The 24,379-nt window shown below is 42.0% G+C and overlaps 1 protein-coding gene and 1 long non-coding RNA gene across 7 annotated transcripts in view; both read left to right on the top strand.

Annotated features, from left to right (window-relative positions):
- Positions 1-4,179, top strand: part of ATE1 (arginyltransferase 1) — an 86,265-nt gene extending 82,086 nt beyond the window's left edge. For all 5 annotated transcript variants that reach the window (XM_040564413.1, XM_040564412.1, XM_040564411.1 and 2 more), the window contains exon 12: positions 3,633-4,179. In XM_040564413.1, coding sequence (XP_040420347.1) covers positions 3,633-3,811 — 179 coding nt within the window. In that variant the 3' untranslated portion in view covers positions 3,812-4,179. The remainder of the gene's footprint in view (positions 1-3,632) is intronic.
- A 3,022-nt stretch (positions 4,180-7,201) lies between these two features.
- The window catches only part of LOC121073504, a 39,954-nt gene continuing 22,776 nt past the window's right edge, over positions 7,202-24,379 (top strand). The window contains exons 1-3 of one of the 2 annotated variants that reach the window (XR_005821756.1): positions 7,202-8,091; positions 19,212-19,310; positions 23,543-23,658. This is a non-coding gene — a long non-coding RNA (uncharacterized LOC121073504). Of the gene's footprint in view, positions 8,092-18,540; positions 18,650-19,211; positions 19,311-23,542; positions 23,659-24,379 lie in introns of those variants that run through there. The other variant, XR_005821757.1, reaches the window with a different exon arrangement.

The following is a 24,379-nucleotide window of genomic DNA, read 5'->3' as shown; positions in this document are numbered from 1 at the left end:
CGGTACCTCCTCTGGAGACTATAATTAATCAACAACTCTGTGAGAAGATAATCTTCACAAATACAAAGGCGAGGGCCCAAGAGTTCGAATGGATGTTAGCAGGGTTGTGCCTCCTTCTAGTGCTATTGCTCATTTATAACAGTCTTCGTTAGTAGAACTCCTTCCACCAAATCCAATCTTCCCAAATGGTAAAGATGAGGTGTTTCCAGACCCGTGATTTTGCCTGGTTTGAGGTTTATATAAGTTAATGCATGGACTGCTTGTGAGGAGAAGCAGAGGTTAGAGGCGGACTCAGGAGATATAAAATAAGAAAGTGTGAGATGGAAAAAAATGTTTTTTTTTTTTTTTAGCTTTTTGTGGTAACCAGTACTTGCAATAATGATTAAAGTTGCCCCAACATAGTTTCACTATCTGATCAGTCTGGGTCCCTCAGGAAACAGATGTCTCTAACTGAAACTGCTTTAATAAAGCCCAGAAATAATACTCGTTAATAGAGGTGTTTTTCTTATTCTCTTATTCTTACTCTGCTATCCCAGCATTTGTCACATAGGGAAGCTATGTAAGTTTGTAGGACCAGAAATACCTGGGTTTAAAGCTTTCCTGATGCTAAACTTCAGTTATTACAGAGTCTCTGTTTGTGTAGACTCTATTTATGCACAGAACTTACTGTCTGTCTTTAGCTTAAAAGATGTCTGAAGCATTCATATTACAGTGACTTTTCAAGAGATTTGGGATTTTCTTGATTAGTGTGGGAGGGCCTTCTCCTGCCTGCGGGGCTGTGTTATGAAACCGTGCCACAGTCCAAGAAAGGCTTGGTCTACAGCATGGTTTGGCAAGCCCCGCTTCAGAAAGTGCTTGGCTGCAGTGTTTAGCAAATTTGCTAGAACCCGGGTAGTAATAACTGTTTAATATAGCTATAGAGCTAGTGCTAGCGTGGGTCTGATTCCAGGGAGGATAATGCACCGACTGTGCTTGATGTAATGAGTAAAAGTAGACTAAGTGTGTAAAAACATATGCCGAACAACAAGAACAAAGTTCAGCTGAGCCAGTGAGGCTATAGGGAAATTCAAGGTACAGTAGCTTTAGTTACTGTAAGAAACTGAAGCTGGGGCCAGGAGCACTTACGAGCCAAAAGATGAACTCATCCAGAGTATCAGGCTTCAGTATTATTTAAAAGCAGCGAGCATCAACAGTGAGTAGTGAGCAGCTCTGAAAGTGCTTTTGGCACGAGACTCTTTATGACGGCTAGGCTTGGCAGGCATCCAGTTCAGGACACAAACTCACAGTCAGCCTAGAGGTGCTGTAAATATAAACTTTCCAATTTAAGAAGTTAAAATAACTTTACGGTTGTGTCGCCTCCAGAAGCTAAACTTGCGAGTGTTTCTTTGGTGCACTTTCAGAAAGATGGAGGATGTAATAGAAGAGGTAGTAGGGCTGGTAGTAAAACCAGCCTGTTGGGATATCAGGAAGGCATTGGCCACACATCAAAAACCTGATGGATTTCAAAGAGGGAGAGAAAGCCAGAGCAAAGGGTTTTTGACTTTGGTGTTTTATCTAAAGCAATTGCCAACAATAATTAGTGGAGAATGCAATCTTAGCAAGTCCTATTCAGAGTTTCTTCCTTCAAACCACTTTTTCATAGTTAAGTTTTAAGAAAGACATTGTACTTTCATGTTAGGAATCAAAACACAGATAAAAGAAATGAAGTCATTCTCAACTTTGTAAAACAGGCTTCATTAAGTTGCACATATTAAATTCAGGCAATCAGCAGAAAAATGTTTATAAGGCATTTCTGTGGATGAATAGGGCTAGGTTCTTGAGAGTGCCTCACAACAAAAAGCATTTAATGACCTCCTTTGTCTTTACTGAAGCAGAAAGAAGACCCAAAAGGGAGTGTTAAGCTTTTCCGTAGTAAGGGTTACATCTGAATAGAGATTTGTAAGACAAATCTCTGTTTGTAAGACAAATCTCTTCGTATTCTTCCAGACAATTCATTTAGCTGACCTGTGGCAAGTCCAAAGATTACTTATATATGAAAAACAGGTGAATGCTGTTCTTCAGCCTTTAATAAGCTTCAGGTATGTAAAACAAGGCAAGACAGAACTTGGTGACCAATTCGCTTCCCAGAACTGGTGTCTTACCCTCTGTACTTTGGATCTGTTGCCATTTGTGAAACCTGCTGAAAAAGTTCCACCTCTTTTTGTCCTCTTGTAAGTAAAGACCATTTTTGCCCATGAAGTAGCCACTGATTTCCTCAGCAGTTGGTTTGATTTTGCGTTGGCTGAAGAACAGTGTAGAGTGGGTACCATTCAGGTCCAGTCAATGGAGCCTTAAAAGTTTAAATCTAAATGAAACAAGTATATGAACATACAAAACGTTTTAATTTAATTTGGGGCAGAGATTGATGCTATATTTAAAGCTAGACAGTTATACTTACCTGTGCTGTCTCTTCAGTAGAATAATGTCCTGATGCCAAAAAGATGGAATTTCTGAGTAGTTTATGTACCCAGATGTTGACTTCTAGCATCTCTTCTCTGTTGCTATTTGAATTTATATAGCCCTGTTCTCAAAATCCTACTTCAGCTTCTGTGTTTCTCTTACATTGGTGGCTATTTAAACCTGAAGTTCAGACAAGTCCAAAGATTTTTACCAGTATTTTGCAATAATGTTAATTTATTCTGCAGTTGCCCCAGGCATGTGGCATGCTTTCGCAAAGAGTTTTCTAGCACTGTAGCTGCTGTGTGTCCAAAAATTGGCTCCATATAAAGTTGTTATTCAGTAAAAGTAGCATCAATGGAATTCATAAAAATAGGGAAACTTCACCTTGTTCAACAGTGCTCTTAAGTATAAGGCTGGTTAAATGAAGTCACGGGGGTTCTGTAGGTTGGGTAATGAGATTCAGTGGTGGTGTGCCTATCTGAAAGCTTAAGGAGTCCTGTCAACCCAACCCAGCCAGCTTTGCACTGCTGCCTCTGTTCATGGGTCTGCAGAGCTCGGTGGGTCAGACATGAGCAAGGGCATGGGTTCAGCCTCATTCCACTGGAGAAACTCAGAAACCAGTATAAATGAGGAAAAAAGTGGGGTTGGCATGAGGGGTTAACCTGGGAAGATAGTTTATTGCCTAACGCTTACCTAAAAAAAGTGTAGAGCTTCTTGCTGTTTTTTTATCCGCTTTCCAACATCAGGGAAAAGGAGTGCTTTGTGCTGGCAGTTTTTGTAAATGTGTAGTGATTAAATGCAAATATGGCAACAAGAAGAAGTCTTTTCTGGTCAGTTGTGTTTGAAATTATTTCCCAGATAGTTTCACTTCTGGCATTGGTCTTGTGAATTTTAAAGTACAGCAGTAGAGGTACTTTCAGAAATGCTCTCCATCACCTATGGTAATGGGTGGTGCTTGATTTATGTTTTCACACGTCACAAATACAGTTATTTTGCAAGCTATGTTTTATTTTCAACCATAATTCAAGAAAACAGATCTGTAGATCAGCTCTGCTTCCATCTGCTATTCATCTGTAGATTACTTTTATTACTTCAGATAGTTTTCATTATGCATATTGAAGTTAGTTGCATAAATTAAGATCATACGGACAATATATGTAACTAATTTTTATTTTCTCTGATTCTCTTTGCAGTTGACGAAGGTCATATTAAGGACCTGGGCAGAGTTAGAGTACTTCACAAGAGAACCATAATGCCTTACAGTGTGTATAAGAAGAGAAGGAAGGGACCAAGCGATGAAGCCAGTGTTCAGCAATATGCAAGTTTGGTTGGACAGACCTGTTCAGAAAGAATGCTGTTGTTCAGAAGTTGAAAAATCATTGAATGACATTTCGACGGCGCTACCATTTATTGCACTGCCACTGGATGATATGTAACATATTTGTGTTGGTGTGCCTACTAAAACTGCAGTGTGAAATACAGGTATATATCTAGGCATGTGTGAGTACATGGTACTGTGTTTTAAGGCAAACTCCAATAAAACTTTTGACAATACAGCAAGGCTTTAGCAATATAAGCTAAGAAATACGTGCTTGTAATACGTTTTAATTAAGTAGTTCTAGCCTTTCTTTGCATTTTGAATAATTCTAAGTATCTAAGCAAAATGAAAAACAGGTGTCTTTTTTCTAGGGACAAAGGTTGACTAAATCTAGATTAACAATAATTAAATTACAGATGTTTTCAAATAGCAGCTTGGATATCTGTTATTTAAAATTGCCATGAAATTTGTGCGCGCGTTTGTATGCTCCTAAACTATTGCAAGAGAATTGAAAGGTGCCGTTACTTTCCAATGTGAAATCTGGCATGGTTTAATTATATTTCAAGAGTGTATTTAAAAACAGGAAATACTTTCACTGCACATTCTTCATTTGTTTGATAGAGTAGGTTAGCATCTGAGATCCTAGTGAATGTGGCAATTTCTAGTGGATTCTTAGTGGCAGGAGATGACGTGCTTTGGAAAACTTTCCCCTTCAGAGACAAAACAGAATAGCTGCACTATTTACCAAAGATATGCCAAGTGGCACTGGGTTTTGTGGTGTGGGTTTTTTTTTTTTTTGGTTGCCTTTTTGTTGTTGTTGTTGTTTTGGTTTGTTTGTTTTTTTGGTATAAGCCTTACCATTTATCTAAAAAGAGTGGATATTTTAATGCATATCATTCATGTGAAATAGAGTTTGGGAGATTCATCCTATAGCTCTTGAGTGCACATTTCAGAACTATGCTAAAAATGACATGAGGTACCACTGCGCTTTTTTTGTTGCAATTTTTTTCTGCAGACTTGTGTGGGGAGACTTGCATATCATATTCCTAGGTCCTACAGACTGTTTTGTTTATGCTGCAGTGGATCGCAGGTTAACATCTTTAATAACATTTTACTAAATATTCCTATTGGAAACAGAGAAAGTTGCAATGCTTTATCAAAGCACTTTATTACCGATGTATTAATGTTCTCATTAGTAGTCTGTGTCCATATCAAATCATACAAGTTATAGGAATTTGGGGAAATAACATGGTTGTATGTTCAGTAATGTATTACAACATCATAACAATCCCAACGTGTTTGTAATTTACTTATCTTCTTGGGTAACAGGAGCTAGCATTTACCTTGAATCAACTTGAAGTTTTCCTGTTAACGTTTAAAGAAGGAGATTCTTATTCAAGAATGTATCTGTACATTCTATCTTTTCCCCAGAAAGAAATCAAATTCAACTTCAGTCTCTGAACGTTACAACTTGTATCAGCCATGTGCTTGATTTCATTTTAAACACTTGGCCAGTATCATTAGTCATTGATTTTTACGTGGAATAGCTGCAAGAATTTTGAGATTCAAGTGCGTTGCAGATTTAACTAACTTTTTTTTTTCCATGTCAGTTTGATCTCTGTAATGTTGCTGGTATTGAGTGCAGGTTCATCAGTAATTTTAGGAAGTAATGTCTTTTATTAATTGGTATGTACTGTATTGAGCTACTCCCACTCTGCAACAAAATTGATTATTTCTGGCAGCATTGTACCTGGCAAGTGTGTGTCTGTTATCTGGAACTGCAAGGTTTGTGTATACCGCAGTCTTGTCTGTCCACGTCTTACCTAAACCTACTGCCACGGGAGAACCACTAGCCGCTATCTATGACCATTATTATAAGTTGTTCCTTTCTGTGGAGAAAATACCTCTCGCCTGAAGTGTCGGAACAGCGTAACATTTTCTGTCTCTGCAATGTGTTGAAATGTGCTGTTGCCCATACAACTTAAAAACAAAACAAATGAGAAAACCTTTTTATGTGATATAAAATCAGGTAAAAGGCACAGAATTATTCCAGTATGACTTTGAATATCCTAAAGAAAATCAAATGGCCTTGCTGTGCTCCTGTTGAGCCTACTAGATAAAGTTCCTGTTCGATTACAAGGGAGCAGACTTGTGTTAACACCCAGGGTTCGGAAGAGCTCTGTCCTTTGTGCCCAGTATTTTTTACTGATTTGCCTTCTACATGTGTAATAGACTTTTTTTTCTGATTAATGTTTTTCTCTTGTGGAGCTTTTAAGAACTACAGCTAAAGAAAAGTGAGATAGGTGTAAAACCAGAAGTGGAGTACAGCTTGAAGCTGTTGTTGGTGTGATGACAAAAGGTAAATGACCATTTCCTGTGAATTCTGAACCGGTGCTTTTACTTCCCGACCTCCACTGAAACTGCACTGCTGCAACAGGGTGGGCTTTTGATCCCTACTGAACTCAAATTTAAAAAACAAGAGTCAAAACTGAGACGAATTAAAAAATTGAGCTCATCTGATTTGGTGTGCTGAGATCTAATTTGCTTCTTTGGTATTATTTTAGAAGGAAATTAATGCAGTGTTTTTCAGGACTGATTATTCTATCCCTATTTCAGAAGTGGCATAGAGTCCTGAGGATGAAGTTCTCTACGTTTTGCCATTGACTTCAGTGGAGCTGAAAATTCACCACTATTTTAATTTTATTTAATAAGATGTCATTGAGAATTATTGAAGTTAGAGATATTTAGTATAAACTATTTTATATTTTTTCTTTAGTGTAATTAGTTTGTGAGAGTTAATCTCTAAAGTAAATTTGCCTTGTTCTATTATCTGTTGCTAAATAAGCGTAGAATAGTGGTAAGAAAATGCAGAGCCGTGACCGATGCTAAAAAAAAAAAAAAAAAATGTTTTGTTTTAATTGGAAATAAACAGGGAGCTTATGCATTTCCAGCATCAACAAATTTAAGTAAATGCAAAAGAACTCGCATGTTGAGTTTGTAATTGCTTTTCAGCAGGCCTGTTTGACTTGTAAGTACAGAAAATAAAGTTATTTCTAGTCTCTGTGAATTATTATAAAGAATTAATAGCTTTGAGTGTGAATTCTGTCTTACTTCATAGGAATTGATTAATCCGGTTGTTGACAAGTGTCCAGTGAACAGCAAAATTGGAGAAGTCAGAGCAGCAGTGACTGGAAGGTATATGTATCACTTGAAAACATGTAACCATATTTTAGATCTTTATTTTAGTTCTAGCTAGAGAGTGTGTTTAAGATTTCACTTGCATGCATTGGAACAGAAGCTCTCATTTTTCTCTGAATGGAATAAAATGAAGTGGTAGGCTTTTCACAAATGCAGAGTAGGTAGGACTACTTATTTTAATTAGGCTGTACCATTTCCAGTGGGCTGAAAAAAACAAAACAAAAACTTCCCCTGAACTATGCAGCCAAACAAGCAACACAGAAGTCTGAATTACATGCTGCTCTCCCCAAAGGTAACCAAATGCTGATTTGTTTTCCTTCTGGCTGAGGAGGAATTCCAGCTAATTCTGGATTCCTGAATTAGACTTTCATCAAAGTTCAGTGCCACCATGGCTTAAATTTTGGTCAAGCCATGCGGTGATCCAGTGCGTGATGAGGGGCCTGTCCCTCAAGTTATATTCCTGGGAACGATTACTTTTCATTGTTCGTTCAGGGTGTCTACACCCACGACTCTTTTTGAAGCTGTGTCAATGTGTTTGCCAATTCTGAAGCTGCAGCCTGATGACGCACTCCTCTGGCTGTGTATTTCTGAATTTCTCCTCATTCTGCCCATCCCAGATAATCCTTCAGACACGTATTATGGGTTCTCCCCATCGGTCTTTCTTTCTCCACTCCCTCCTAAGCCTTCCCAAGCTTTAATGTTTCTTCTAACTCATTTGGTCCCAGTCCTGTTGCAGGAAGAGAAAAGTCTGCAGGTGGTACTTAGGACAGAAATCTTCACCACATTTCAGGGAAATCATCGGTTTCCAGAAGCGTCACAGCCACATGTCTTACCCACTGTCTTTATAAAGCCGGACCTTCAGAGCCTCTTGCTTATGATGTCACTTACCGAGCATACAAAAAGCCAGATTACTTTTCCACTTGCCAAATAATTTGTTTTCTTAAGTGAGTTGAAGCAGTGGAGGCTTTCCAAGCCCTGACTGGCCGTCCTCAGGAGGCCGGGGCGGTTAGCCCTGCTCCTCCGCCAGGCCGGGGACTCGGCTGAGGAAGGTGCTGCAGAGAAAGCCCCGAGGAGCGGCTGGTGCTGAGCCCCGGTGGCACAGAAAAGGTGGCTGCTGGTCAGAGGAGAGCTAGCAGGTAAATAGCCGTGTGATTGGCCTTTAGGCACGCGATGGATTTTCGTCTCACTGGAGAAATGAAATGCACTGCAGGAAACAAATGGTATAAATAACCCCACGTCATTTCTGCAGTAGCTGCTAACCAAAGGAGGACACCAGCCAGGATGATTGCAAGAATTTCCCCCTTCTATAGGGGCTGCTGAGAACCACGGTGACTCAGTGCCCGAGTATACACACGCTTATTAAACACAAGATTTAATGAACAGAACTGCTGAAGTATGAATGAAATGTGAACTGTGTTGTGTATGCCAAAATACATTGTTTACAGGACACAGATGTGCAGCGGTAACGCTCGCTGTTACTAAGCTAAACCAGGTGGTAGCTGTGGTCAGCAGATTGCTAAATAAAAAAAAAACTCAGAATTAATTTGTTACATGCATTTTATAGCATGCTTTTAAAGCTCATCTTGTTAGAGATTTGTTTGCTAACAGTATTAAAATACAGGAAGGTAAATATAAGAAATTAACATATAAAGCTAAGTATAGCATATGTTAATTCTATCAATATTAATAGGAAACAATCAACTCTGAAAACTAGCAGTTAGTGACCTTCCTAGATAAATAAGTAACGTTGAGCTAATAGCTCAGAAGCTTTCTGGCTGTATTTGTTCGTGGTTTTGTTACACTGTTTTGATGTTTATGCATTTACTTAAAATAACTATTCCCATCAGATTTTTGTGCTTCTCATCAGTTATTTCCTCTTTGTTTCTGACACGTAATACACGTGTCTGCCAGCAGTCCTGCTGAGAGGTGGCTCTCAGGACAAAGGCAGGCGTTAGAAAGTCCATTAGGTAGTGAGAAGAGAATGGAGTCCACAGGGACAGTCAGTTTGCAACCTTTGTGCTGCAGAAAAAGCAGGATTTATTTATTATTTAGTCTGTTGCAGACTTTAAAATAAGTGTGTCATGATTCTTTCATTTCCCTTTCTCTGTGACATTTGCCTGTCATTGTCCAGGGAGAATCAATAGAGCATTGTAGAATAGGAAGATAAAACATACTAAGGTCAGTGTACCGCATTTAAAGCAAAAAAGCTCTAGTTAAGGACTGAAATTGCACAAATTCTGTTGAAATTCTCCCTCTATGTCTACATAGGAGCAGAAAAATGGATGTTTAAAAACTCTGTTGCTCTTCCCTTCTGCTTTGCTCCAGGCTGGGACAGGGGAGGAGGACGTGCTGCGTCCCCACCGAGGGCAATTGAACGGTTTGCAGTTCCCTAAGTTCCTTGGGGGGACTTCTTGCTGGGACTAGTAGCCTCGTCACTGAAAGCTTTTAATGCCTGGTGTTAGTGCCTGCTGTGTAATTTTCATACTTCTGGTTGCACGTAAACTTGTTCATTTTGTCTTACTGACTGCGAAGAAAATCAGTTCCTCTGCAACAGCTCTAGACATTTTAGAAGACTGTCACAAAGTCAACCTTTGCTTTTTCTGAACTGGCCACTGCCAGTTACCTCCACCTGTCCAACAGGCATGTTTTCTAGATACTGTCTTAAGTATCGCTACTGCTAGCTCCTCCAGTAATCGGTGAGTAATTACTCCAGTGTTTTACACCAGCAAGTAAATGTTGCTTTTTCAAAATAACAATAGTCACTATGCTGATTTTTCTGTTCAGCACAAATCCATATTTCCTCTTAATCTACCACACTTCACTTAAATATGGTAAAGAACCCAACCGAACAGTAGCAGCAATCATTTTTCTCTCCTTAAAGGATCTCAGTCTGCAGCCACCAGGGGGCACGTTCCAGCTTGCGAAGTTCATCACGCACTGATGGTATTTGTTGTTTGAGTATCTGAATTTTCCATGTCTCTTATTATTCTGTATTATTCTGAGCTTAATTTGCTACTCTGCTCTAATTGTGGCACATTGGAGAAATAGATTCAGGTGGGGTTGAGAAATTTGAATGAAGTACAGACTTCGTGAAATAGCGTTTAATCGTGAAATAGCATTATTTTAAAACCAAATATTCTAGATTTTGTAACATAGGGTTTATTAGATGAGCTGTACTGTGAATATATTACCGAAACTAAGAACATGGAACCGTGGAACATGTAAGGCAGGCCCAGCTGGCAGTTACATCTCTTGAAATGTTTTCAGATACTATTCTAGACCAAATACCTTGCTACTCCTTTCCATGTTGGAGTTTCATTGATCAACCTCTATCAAGCTGTGTGCAGTAAGAGCATTAATAACGTCTCATATACTGTTTGTTGCATGCATTTTGACAGCAGCTCTGTTTCTCAGTGGGATTGCATCAACCAAGTCAGTGCCTCTCAGGAAAAAAAGTGCTATCCCCAAAAATGAACAGTGTGCACACATTTTCTGGTGCAAGACAGACGGGTATTGCACTCATCCACAATTTGCTTAGCAGTTACATTTTCAGTTATTAGTATCAGTTCTTTTTTTCAGTTATTAGCAGTGTCCTTGCTAATGCCCTCTTTTCAAAAGCCAACTGATTTTTCAAGTCAAACATAGTTTTATTTAAAGGGAAAAAAAAAAAAGGATTACTGCTTAGTTCACACCTACTTCAAAATCCACAGACTCAAAAAACTCTTCATTGTCAGTAGAGGTTTTGGCAAGTTTTCTGAGGCATTGATTGTGAAAGCAAGAACAAATTTTCATTATTTTTTGTCCTTCTGCTTATGCCTCTTTTGTTTTTAACCTAAGTTGCTTTCATGTCAGAATTTCTTTCTCACCTATACAGGGAATAAAATCTTGTCAAAATAAGGTTTCTATTAACACAGCGAACTCAGGGGTCAAGAGACTGCAATGCTTTTCTTTATTGCCAAGGGCATTGTAACCCATTTGTTTTGTGAATATGATACTAGTCTCTATTGCTCAAGTTTAAAGCAAAGACACATCAGTTGAAAAAACAGAGTTCCAAATTTTAAATTATTTATTATTCTTCATACAAATAAATTATTCTGGTGCCCAGAAACTTGGAGGACTGAGCTGTGACAGCTGCTTGCGTGTGTCCCAAGTTGTGATTATCCTCATCCCTGAGATTTTTGAAGTGCATAAAATCCCAGATGCAAATACTCCTTCCTCAACTGTCTTTGGTGCAGTCACACGGACAACGAAGGGTAGAGTTAGAACTGAGGACTGCGTTTATAAAATTTTCTAATTTTTAGAAACCAGAGCTGGTTATTTACTCTCTCACAGTGTTTGGCAGCCTATATGAAACAGAAAATAGCTGAAGCTCAGGCACCTCAGCAAAATTAGCAGTGCCAACTCACTGGCCACCCCACCAGTGAGCTCACTGAGATCCAAAACTAGGCAGCCTTCTGCAAATTCAGGAGTTGAGCTGTTGCTGACCAAGCTGAAACCCACTGACGTTCATAACCCACAAGTGTGGTTTCTGTTGAGGTGCTTTCCTCCATCGATGTGTTGTAAGTTGAAGGAGGACCTGGGGTTCTGGGAAATGTTGTGCCCCACTCACTGTGCCTCTTCCCAGGGGACCGTAAGGCATGCCATAGCCTGTGGGAGGTAAAGGACTCCTTCCTTGCTGGCCTTTCCAATCAGCACCTTTGGTTACTGTATATTTTTATACTTTTCTTGTTTGTTTTTTTTAGCATCCTGGGGAGCTTGTATACTTTCTGGTAACTTCTATAGCCTGTTCCCTTTGTCTCCTAGAAATGCTTTTACAGAGAGGCATTATTATTCTCATGGGAAATGGGGATGGTCCGTGGCACTGTGCGACAGCAGTATTGCTGTCGCTTCTGGTTTTTCTTTTGGAGGCTGTCAGAACATTTCAGCCAGGCGTAAATTAGCACAGTCTTACCGAGTTGTAATTAGGGGATATGTCAGACAATGCCTGCGCAGTTAAAATAAACGTGGCGGCAGTCTGACAAAACTGTGCAACAGTTTAAGGCTGGAGGTGAGAAATGCACCTGTATCCAGCTGGGCATTTGTGTGGATAAAAGGTAGCTCCCCCAGGAAACGGGCAGCAAAGCCTCTGCAATAACGCCGTGCCTTTACTAAGGTGCTATGTAGTCTTCAGCTCCTGCAGTTTAACACCAACAACTCTGGTTTAAGACACCGTGAACCACCCGGTCTCATCACTGACGCTTTTCACTCCAAATCAGTATCTTCTTCAGGTGGTGACCATTTAAATCCTCCCGTGTCCGCGGGCCTGTTTAACCAAAGGGCTGTTCTAGGAACTCCAATGCAGCGCGATGAAGCTGGAGGTTGTGCATCTTCTGTTGCACTGTTTTAAATACATTAAATCCATACTTTTTATTTACTGCCTTGTATTGTAAAAATATTTCTGTAATGGGAAAAAGGGGAACACTGCAGTAGAAAAACGACCCTTTAAAAAGTGGATGTTCCTCATAAGGCTCAGCTGTCCTAGCAGAAACCCATCCTACCAAAAGGAGCGAAGTTGTCAGAACATACTTCCCGTGTACAAATCAGAATACAATTTCTGTGCTTGCAGATTTTTCTCAGTTTTAACAGGTGATCTTCCATTCACTTCCCTCTTGTTGTGTTTTGATGTTGTTTTCCCAGTGCCCCCAGTTTTTCTTCTGCACATCTGAGCTTCTTTTATTTCCATAGACTCTTTAGAAATTGATACATCCATCCGTAGCTAGTAATTCAAAGGCTTATTTAGTCAAGCAGTGTGTTCTTCATTACTACCTTGCAAAGTGACCTCTTAGGAAACAAAGACCGCGTTGACATTTACAGTTAATAATCTATTGATTTATGGTAGAAAACAAAAGCAATCAACGGGAGAGCTGTAATTGTTTCATTAAGTCCTATGAGCAGCACATTGTACATTGATCCAAAATGTCTCGGAGCTACAGCTTTACAATGTCATGACTCTCCCCGTGGGCACCTTATTTTTCAATTTGCTGGCACTTCAAAGTGCTTTGGCAGTCTCACAATATCCCATCAGTTTGAATCGTGACTGTGGGGCAGGTAGGCTACTGTAAAACCCAGACAACTGAGTACAAAAGGGTTTTGTACCCTCGTGTGGTTGTTGAGACCTGTAGTTGTGGTTGTCGAGATCTTGTGTGGTTGTTGACTCCACTTACAAAAGTAAGGTCAGGAAAATCAAATGTGTAAAATATCTTGCGCTGTGTCCACACTCCGGTTAAATTATATCCCCAGTTTATGATTCAGAAATAGGGAAGAAAGCATTGTGGCTAGCTTTGCTGGATTTAAGAGATGCTCTCTTGGCTGCTAGCAGGGCAGAGGACCATTTTCATCTCTCACACCTTTAGTGGGGGAAACTGCCTCGTTGCATTAAAACTCAAGTCTTTTCACTTTGGAAAATGCCCCAACTGTTATGCATTGAGACAAGAATATGCTACTGAGGACTTTAGGACTCAGGTCTCCTTTTGCTCTGTTAGTTTTCTGTCCGGAGTTGATGTTGCAGAAGAAGACAGGCGTCTCTCGCAGATGCTGTAGCGCTATCTGGCCTTCAGCAGGGCTGCGGTCTCTTCTGAACAGGTTCCACAGAGAACCTTCTTACTCTGCATCCAGCAGAAGTGCCGTGGTGGTTTTGAAAACCAACAGTCTGTCCTCATTAGAGGTCCTGCTATCGCTAGTGCTGTGCTGTAATAGTTGAATATTTAATATAAATTTTGATTCTGACATAAGAAAGAGATTTTCCAACTCCTGTTCCAGTCAGCATCTGGAATCCTTTTCCAACCTCCCTATACCATTGTTCATTAGCATATTTTATCGTAAGAAAGATCAGGATTAAACTCTCCTGAACCCTTTAGAGGTACTACAAATGCAGCAACCGCTTGTCTATGCATCTTGTTTTTCCAGGAGCTGAAAATCATCTGGATCAAGAAATAATCATGTGCTACAGCACAATCAGAAAACGCTTGCATATCTTAAAAGGCTAAAGCTAGGGTGTAACGTGGATTTGTGGAACAACGACACATCTTCTGATCATATCCTTTTTCTGAAAGCATTCAGCCTTGTCCCTCTTTCCTTCTGCACACCCGCAGTTGTAACTTCGGCATGTCTGCCCCATGAAGCTCTCCTGCTTGTCATACTTGTCAGAAACGTTACCTACAGAAGTACGTGCGGAAAGGTGGTATCTGGCTCTTAGACACAGCATCCGAGATGTTTCTGTTTTCTTGCTGAGTTAATCATTGCATTTTTAAAGGAGTGTGTTAACAAGAGAGATCATAAGTTACCTGTAGTATTTATTTTGCTGTTAGTGTGAACCAGTGCTCCAACCAATTTCATTATTTGCCTGCCGTTTTAGGTAAGGGTTTCTTCTTGGGTAATGAGGCTTTTCATGGTAGGTGTGGTCAAGGTGTCTTGAATGCCTCCAGCAAAATGGCCAGAGCAGTTACAGCTCCTTTCATAACGTTGGTACAAACCTTCAAGAAGCTTCTAATGATTCCGATGTTTATAGCTTGGAATATTTTGCACACATGTTCCAACTTTGCATTCACAACATTTGCTAAACCAACAGTCTGTAGTAGACATGATAGCTACCATCAGGAAACTTGTTTGACAGTTTAAACAGACAGCATCTGTGTTTCCTACATTTCATCGTACACACAAAGAATGAGGATTGCCTGTAGCTCAATTAATTCAAGATGTCGTCACATGATGGAACTCTGTTTTGGAGATGTTAAAAACATCTAATTGAAAAAAGGGATTTTGCTCTTGTATTTGGCTGAGTTTCATCAATATCACCTCCTCAGTGGAATATTACTGAGAGCAGTTGGCTTGAATTTGAGGAATTAAGATAAATTGGTGTACATCGGGGCTGTCCTTCTGTGCTTCCAGCCTTGCCTTTGTTGAGAGTGAATTTAGCATTTTCAAATTTCAAAGCAATGTAAGAGATTTGAATTGGGTACCACTTAAGCATCTTTTAAAATAAAATTGAAATCCTCACCACTGTTGACAGAAGTGTAAACAAAAAAAGGAAACAAACCCCAAATGCAGCAAAGACAATGCTGGGACGTTGGCGTTCTGAAATCGCGTTAGTGGCAGGAAATCAGAACCGAGTTACCTAGCGGTGTGGCAGGAGATAACTGGCTTAGTTTCCTTTATACTGAGTGATGACGGTCATTTCCCAACGATAGGCCAAAATTGGCACTCTGTCAGTAAAATAAAAACCAGAATTACACCAAATGCAAAGCACCACACACCAAAATCATATACAATAATACCAATCAGCGTGGATTAGCACAGCTCTCTTGACAAAGGACACTTCTTGTTGCATCCTATGGCTTGGGCTCAGCAGAGCACACAAAAAGATGATGAAAGTTAAGCAGGGGAGGAGGGTTTTGATGGGTTGGATGCCACTGGAGCCAGGACACCCCAGTGTGGTCCAGTGCTCCAAGTTGCTGTGGCGGACTCACGTAGCAATTTACAACATTTTGACTGTAATTAATAGGACCACGTTTTTGGCACCTGCCTCAGGACTTTCCAGATTTATGTTTCTATAAAGAACTAAGATAAAACAAAAATTTACACTTCTATGACAAAAATCCCTTTGCTTGTCTAAAACTTGGGTGGACGGAAGAAGTGGGAACATTTTCCCAGAAGCTGTAATCATGGATCAAATTGTGATAGCTGTGTTCAATAGTCCATGAATTCACCTATTGGCTTCGGCGAGGCTCCTTGCGGAGTAAGATATTATTCAGTATGTCATGCCTGAGCCCCTGCCTCTTGCCTCCTGTAACGTGGGGTACTTCTAACTACAGAAGCAGGGGCTTATACGGGCTGTTGATGTGTGTGTGCTGGTGAAAGGGCTGGGCTCTGGTGAAGCAGCTCACAAACAAGCCAGTTTTGTACTGGGGTCTGTGCTGGATGTCTGCTCAGAGATGCTGAGCCACACAACTTTCTGGCTTTTTTAATAGACGACATGCAGCTAAAATCATGCGTACTTATTTGAAAATTTATGGGCTGACCTGACTGTTATCTCTGGGGAGGACTCCTTGGGTCAGTCAAAGTGAATTAAAACCAAATGTGTCTGTTTTTCATGTTTACTCTTTCCATAAACACAGCACATATGCAGTATGCAGCTGCTATTCTGAAAGTGGTTTTTTTTTTTTTTTTTTTTTTTTTCCTGGTATTTGGGAGATCTGTGCTTTAGGAGCATTGTCTGCTGAGAGCTCTATAGAAAGAACAAGTGATGCTGGTTCACTTAGCAATTCATTTATCAAACTGTCTGGAAGAATTTCAAGTAAGGTAAGGCAATAATGAAGCTGGAGCTAAGACAGTCGGTACCCTGTGCATCCAGAGTAAATAAAAAGTAAAAAGAAAATAAAGTCAATGCCTTTTCCCTCAGCTCCTATCAACTCCTGAAGAAATAAAATGAAAAGGTAAGGAACATTTCTCCTTGGGGGGAGATTACTGTTTATTGATTAGTGCCCTCAGGCTGTGACCTAGACCACTCTTCATGTTTTTTCCCCCTCCTTTAGTCACTCCTTACTGTTGCTTTTTTTTTTTCTTTCTTCTTCTTTTTTTTTTCTTTGACGAAGTGGTTTTCAACCCCTTTTAGTAGCAGAGGTCCCTCAGAGCTGGAGTTGCTGTGATGCTGTGTGCAGTGCAGCCTGGTCGGGCATGTCGCTAACGCATGGGGCAGAAGCCCCACAGGAGGGATTAGCCAAGTCACCCAGTCCTTTGAAGGCACCACCCTCCTTTCTGTAAAGCAAGGAGGGATGGCATGTAATCAGCCCCACCAGGAACTCCGGCATCCTCAGACAAGTGCTTCTAAGTCAGGGCAAAGAACTACTGTGGGTGTTGCGGAAGAGAGAAAGTCCACCGAGCAGTTCCTGTATCAAAAGATGACAGAGAAGGTGAAACTCAGGGACAGACTGCAAGAGAATTTTTACAAATTTAAAAAATGGACAGCTGAATGAAAATTTTGGATAACAGCGAGTTGGACCGCCTGACCTCCACAGGTCCTTCCTTTCCACCTATTCTCTGATTCTGTGATTTAATCAAATACAAAATTCCGTCCCCATGAGGGTATGTAGCTGTGGCAGGAGGTGAGGAGCACAGGTTTGTGCAACCGACTCGATCCGAAGCTGACAGGGAAGGCAGGAGGGGAGAGTTCAACAGCTTGGTTCAGGCTCTGCAGAGGGCAGCTGAAGTGTGTGATGGGTTCATGCAAAATTTTAAGACTCCTGTTTTTATGCCAGGCTAATGGCATTTTTAAACTGAAAGTGGAGAGAAACGACTGTTTTGCCACAGAGGTGCACGGTTCTTCAATGAAGAAAAAAGAACAATATAGGAACCTGGCCCAGCAACACAGCATTCACTAGCCTAAGTGCTCAGTCTCTCCTGTTTTATTCTCTTTGCTCCTTTCAGAGCGTGAATGAGGGTGCCTTTTCTATCCAGGTATTTTTGGTATTATTAACCAAGTCTCTGGGTACTGGGATCTGTAGAATATGACAATGATCATTGGAAAAGAGCATTGGAGTTTTAAGGGGAAGACATCATATAGTCCACCTACTGAGACACCAAACCGGACGGTCTCCTTTCAAACCCCACCATTCTGGGGGTCCAGATGAGCTCTTCTTTTCCTGCTCTTCTTGTCCTGCCCCGGGACAGTGGGCTGACCGGGGTGGCACATGTAACTGGCACAGTCAACCTGGGGGAAGTGCACACAATAAACCCCTTTCCTGGTTGAATAGGCTTGCAGAATGTCAACCAATTTCCCCAGACAGCCGGGACCTTTCGGAGTCATTCTGTATCCTTTTATTGCCGTTGCCATAGTGAAAGACACTAATTCACCTTTGTGCAAAACTTAATAAAAATCAGCCCATCATTCACTTGGCCATAGACCATTAGAAAAGCTTGTGCTGAATTTTTGAGACAGGCTTTTCACAATCTATTAATCCACTCGCTAAAGAGTCGGTTATCTCATTCTCTTGTGCGGGATCTTTGCAGAGGACCAAAGAGTTTCTGTACTTGCTTTCACTGCAGTTGTCTGGAAATAGGCAAAAAGGCACCCAGTTACTGTGGTTTAATTTAAGTGCCACAATTACCTTTGGGCTGAGCCTTCTTTGGTCTTCCGAGGAGAACGGAGCTGTCTAGGAAACCCCTGCAAATTACTAAGAAGACTAAATTGATCTGATACTAATCAAAACCAGGCTTTTATTGGCTAAATTAAAGGGGCTGTTTTACAGATAACAATGCTTGCACTGGGGCAGTTAGACAAGTTAACAGTGCAGCACGCTGTGCAGAGCCAAACGGCAAGTGCGAGCGTGCTGCCCATAGGTCTGCCTGAACTGCGTGTCACGGGGGACAAAACACAGCCTTTGTCCTTTAAGCTGTGAGACCTGCAGGTGTGTTCCTGAAGCCCGGTTCCTTGGCATTCTCTAAAATTTAGCCTAAAAAGACAGAAGGAAACAAGCAGGTGGCAATAGAATGGTATGAGCACTGGGATGTGAATATAATAGCTTTTTTTCGTATTTCATTTTATAGCAAACACTGCCTTAGAATAACTATTAACTGTAACAATAATAATGCATCTCACATTCGAGCTAATGCAGCAGCTCCCTCATCTAACATCAGTCTGGGACCATTGCAGCCCAAGAGGTTTGTCCTTACTCCCCAAAACCCAGACCAAAATTGCAGCGGGGCATCCACTGGCACGGGGCGGCGGGGCTGTGGCCGGTCCCCGGCCGCGGCAGGGATGCTGCATTGTGCTGCGGGCATCAATGCTCTCAATGGGATTAGCCTACAGCAGGGGCGAAAGGCTGTGGGAAAACCTGCGTGTGTCGCATTTCCCTCGGCTGCTGTCGCAGCTGAACATCGCCGCTTGGCCGACAATGGGGTTAAAAAGTAAGAGCAACTGTTGTGGTGGCTTGATTTTGAATTATGTATTCATGAATCTGCATAATGGCCTTTCAGCTGTGGCATTGTTGTTCGAAACACAGTCTGGGAATTGTGAGAGGAGATGGGGGAAAGAGGGAAGGCAAGGCAAAGAGGGGGGGAAATGTGGAAAACTAAGACTTCATCAAAGGACAGTGACGAACTGTATGAAGTGAGATTTTCTTCCCTGCTTTCGCTGTGCCTAAGAAACAAGTTTTCACTTGGAAATGTTGACTCCTCTCACAAACTAATGATACTTCTATTTTCTCTCTGGTTAATTGCTTAGGTCCCTAGGAGGGAATGGAGCAATGCTGTAAGCACAGATGTTGTGTCTGCTAATCCCCACTCACCCAAGAACTACTGGATTTTCCTGTCTCTTATGCAGGTAAGATGAGCAATGAGCTTCCCTGGTTTGTTTAATGGCAAGCTACAGGAATTTACATGTCATGGAGAGGAAGATGTCTCGTTAGAGAAGGGTGCAGATGGCAAGCAGCTGGGACACAGCCAGTGTCAAGTGCAGCACCAGCCCTCCCCCTCTTGCTTTCTTGATCGATACAACCCAACATCATACTCCAAACACATTTTCTTGTGAGCATAAATGATTTTCTACTATTTACCCTATTTTTTCCAGATTGATAGGAAATAGAGTGTGGGGGAAAATATTTTCTCAAAAAAAGAAAACAAAAAAGTCCATTCCAAAATGGCAGAGCCTCTAACCAAGCTGTAATACATCCTCCTCAAAGCATTTGAGACCCTCAGTCAATGTGCCAAATGTGCTCCTCGACCCAGAGCACACATCCCCTTTATTCCACAGCACTGTAAAGCTAAAGAATTTTATTTCTGCTCCAAGTCGATGTCCAATTTACATGAATGTGCCCAAATAAACTAGCTGATTTGGCACAGGTAGCATAAAATTCATTAGTAAAACATACATTTTTAGAGTCCCCAGTAGGCTAGATGTGGCCTGCAATGCTGCTTAACAAATGTGAACATTGTCAGTTGTAACAGCCTCTGGAATTTGGCCCAAAGCTGCTATGCTTAAAGCACAGGGATTTTCCATAGCATCTATTTTTAGTAATTATATAGACTCTGCTTAGACTAATACCTGGACTCCTCTTGATGTTCAATGTATTTATTCTCGCTGTGAGGTCAGAAGGAATGAACACGAGCCAGTTCGGCGATGCTGTAGTTCTACCCTGCTGGAGAGCTGAAAGCCAGCAAGGTTTGTGCCTGTAGGTGAGGCACAACCACAGTGCACAACAAGCTAGAGGCCGTTTTCAGGCATTGTGTGCAATTAAGCATATTTCCAGAAATGCTAGGAGTCTACATGCTGTAGGAGGAGTTTAGACAGCGTGCTATGCTCTCCTCATCCTCGCATGATGTTTTCTATTAAAATATCCATCTTGTGTAGTTTAAACATGGTCCATTTTGTGCTGTGTAACTGGGCCTTATTTTCATTTCCAGGACCTCACAAGCCAAGATGGGGGTGCGCACACTTAAACTGTGTTTTAAATTGATTTTTGGAAGCAGTATGGACTGGTCCCTGTGCTGCTTGATGGGGCTGGCTCCCAGCAATGCTTCCCCACTATGTGAGGCCCAGCCTGGCCCTGGCCCTGCTCACCCCTGCTCTCTTCCTCTTCTGATGCTTCTTTCCCTTCATGCTATTCAGGCTAGCTTCTTCTCTGCCACCACTCATGCTGTCTTTTGCTTTGCCTTAAAATCACAGAATGGTTTGGGTTGGCAGGGACCTCAAAGCCCATCTCGTTCCAACCCCCTGCCATGGACAGGGACACCTCCCACCAGCCCAGGCTGCCCAAAGCCCCATCCAGCCTGGCCTTGAGCACTTCCAGGGATGGGGCAGCCACAGCTCCTCTGGGCAGCCTGGGCCAGGGCCTTACTAACCTCATAGTGAAGAATTTCTTCCTAATGTTTAATCTAAATCTCCCCTCTTTTAGTTTAAAACCACTGCTCTTTGTCCTATCACTGCACCCCCTGACAGAGTCCCTCCCCAGCTCTCCTGTAGGCCCCTTTAGGCACTGGCAGGCCTCTCTCTATAAGGTCTCCCCGGAGCCTTCTCTTCTCCAGGCTAAACGACCCCAGCTCTCAGCCTGTCTCTGTAGGAGAGGTGCTCCAGCCTTCTGGTCATCCTTTTGGACTTCTCTGGACTTGCTCCAACAGGTCCATGTCCTTCTTGCACTGTGGGCCCCAGAGCTGAACTCAGCACTTCAGGTGGGGAGTCATGAGAGTCCTGTCTGGTTTTAAGCTAGTACCTGCCCCGTGACTCACGCCTCGCTGCCATTTGGGTTGTTACCCCTTGCTCGTGTTGCTGGTGGGTGAAATGCTCTCAGGCCAAACAAACAGGTTTTTCTTCAGCCAAGGCTGGGATTTCAGAGAACCGCATGGGCTTGTCCTGCTGTCAGCCCTGTGCACGCCTGCTTTCTGCTCCCCTTGTGCTTGACCAGCCGGTCAGTCCCCTGGCTCACCTCAGGCCTGGGTGCTGTATCCGCATCATGATGTCAGCTCCTTAAGCTGCCGAGATTACTGCAACATTCCTCCAAATAAAAGCTGGGCCTGTATGTACAGCTGCTCTCTCACCTTGACTCTCGTGGCATTTGATGGATTTTGGCCGATTCCAAAAAATGAATGTTTTTACTGTTTTGTTTGTTCAGCGTGAGGCCCGGAACCACCCTCTGAGACATGTAGGAACAACGCCATGAGGCCCGTGTGCGGCGGGGTGGTTTGCGCTGCTCTCCTCAGCCTGTAGCTGTGATGGAAACCCTTTTCTTGAGCAGAACCGTGTCTTCCTACAAGGCTGTGGCAGTCTCGGGGATGCCTCCTGTTTACTTTGTCTGCATCCCGCCTGTTTAATTCATGGCGCTCCAAGCCACTGTGATCAGCCTGTCTTGGCTCATGGCCACCTGCCCCCCAGCACAGCTCTGTGGCTGCGGTCTTTCCACCGTATTACTGCTGTTCCGTGGTGTTCGGCTGGATCTGAACCACTTCTTGTTCCAGTCATGTCAGTGAGTTAGCCATCAGTCATCTGTCTTCCTCAGGGAAGGGTCCTCGTGCCCATTGAAGCCATGCTATCAACATCCTCCTTTTCAGTGGGATTATCTAACTCCTCCAAGCTGCTTTTTCCATTAAATAGTTCTCTTTCTGACATTCCTTCACCAAACATTTGTAAGCTGGATAGCCTTTTCTCTGACTTTAATGCTGCTTTTCCTACTGGAGTATGACATTCATGCTCAGTATCCAAGCCAGTAAGCTTTGTCTCCAGCCCCGCACTTCGCTCTGCACTAGTGACTGCCATTATCCGCTCCTCCTTCTGGACTGTTCAGCTGCCACGGAAGCATGGAGGCATTTCTCCAAGCCCAGAATGGTTCCTCTTAAAAATCTCTTCTGCTGGAGAAACAACTTATTCCCATGTTCTACAAATGATCCCACCCCTATTTGGCACGCCGTTTTGTCTTCCAAATTAAACACAGAGCACCATAGCGCTTTGCTCTGCAGTACAAGCATGCTTCCCTTCTTTTCCTTCATGACTTTTTTCTGTGGGATATGTGTGAAAAGAACGATATCCCTCTACTGCCTCTTTCTGTTTGAGATCATAGGATTCACTGAACACTTCTATTGGGAGTTCTGGAGTTCATTGCTGTTGGCAAAGGCACACCGTCCACTCCTGGCCTCTTTTCCCCAGTGAGAGAGCAAGAAATTTGACTTCCATTTTCTCCTCCTCATTTCCCTCATGGTAACCTCTGAAGTCAGACTCAGTGCTTGCACCCATTGCTTGCACAAGTGTTTTTACTCTGAAAATTCAAGTTGCTTGCCAGCCTGAGTCCACACAGCCAAGTCCAAACTTATTTTCTTGTTAACCTTATGTGAGATTCCGTGGTTAGAGCATTTACTATCATTGTATTTCTGTTTGTCACACCTCAGATGCGTGACAGATGTATATGATAGAACTCCGTGTTCATAAACCTTACGTGTTGGCTAACCGGAGAATTGGAGCTCAGACACACAGATTCCCCTGTGTCAACAGAGATTTGGAACAGACCTCACGTGTGCTCCTAACCTTCTGCAAAAGTGATGCAATTCATCTTCGCATAATCTACAGTGAAACTGTGTTTTGCTAATTGTCATTACTTGCCTTTGCACTGGTCTAAAAGCATGCATGGAGGCAGATGTGATGCCTCAGCTGAAGTGCAGTAGCTGTATGACCATGCACCCAGGCCCTGTGAGAAGTCCTACTTCAGAGAGCTGCGACCTTCAGCAGCAGTTCAGGAGGATGGCTGCTTCAGGGTGGTGTAGCCACCTTGCCGGTACCAGCCCGTAGCTGTAGCAGGAGGTGATCCAGCTCCCTGAAGGCCAGGGACTATCATTTACTAGAGGTTTGTGCAGCACTTTGGGAGCGCAGGCTCAGTTGTAGCCCTCAGATGATACTCTGGGCTGATAACTATAATACCTATATTCTGGTAAACTAGCAAATTATGTCAAATATATACTTGACAGATGTTTGCTGTTGATTCCCGCTCAAAACTAGTGGTTATGATGGATTATGAGGCACTCTGATTTTCAAAGGCTGTTTTGAATAATCCTCTCTCTTTTGCCTTTCTGTAGGTAGAACACCTAATCCCCTGGAGATCCCAATCAGTGTGGACAAAGAGTTGTAGGTACCATGAAAAATGCCTGGCACACGGGGGATTTACTGCTGGGAGATGATTAACATTCTTGAGGTAATTTTAAATTAAATGAAGGAAACCATAGCATCAAATTGTAGCACTTCCAAATAATCTCTGTAATGGAATAGCATGTCTAGATGTCTGTGACATGTTTAATTTCTTTTAGGCTGGATTTCTAATTTTATTTAACCAGTGTGTGAAACCGTATAACCAGAAGCCCAAGATGTGCTTTTTGGAAAAGTATGAATACCTCCTTGGCAATACTTGAGAGGAAAAATTTAGGTAGGTTGTAGGGCATAGGCCAAAAAGCTTGTCACTTTGGATGTAGAAAATGAGGTCATTATAATTTCTTTTCTGCTGTTTTTAAACAGATTGATGGATAAAATATTATCCAGAATAGCAAGTTGATTGTGTAATCTGTGTTTTCTGTTCATTGAATATTGAGCCACTTCTGACTGACTTAAGGGAAGGAACGAAATATAAAGGGAGGAGAATACATTATAAAACAGTTGGTTTGCAGTGACTTTTCTAGGCACAGTTATCATAGACAGTATGTTGTCCATAAATACATGGTTCATATATGAGATTTTTGAATGTTGCATTTCTGTTATGCAGTAGCATAGGCATAAAAGTAGCCAAATTGCATTGGCTTTAATTTATAATGTATTCCTCCAGAAAGGCACTCACAACAAAGAGTTTCAATGCAACTGCTTTGGAAAATAGCACTTGATTGCTTTCATCTGAAAACACCTCAGCTACATAAGAAAAACAACAA

Source organism: Cygnus olor, chromosome 7 (assembly GCF_009769625.2).
Source record: "Cygnus olor isolate bCygOlo1 chromosome 7, bCygOlo1.pri.v2, whole genome shotgun sequence".
NCBI classification, from domain to species: Eukaryota; Metazoa; Chordata; class Aves; order Anseriformes; family Anatidae; genus Cygnus; species Cygnus olor.
This window is presented reverse-complemented; position numbering and strand designations above follow the sequence as displayed.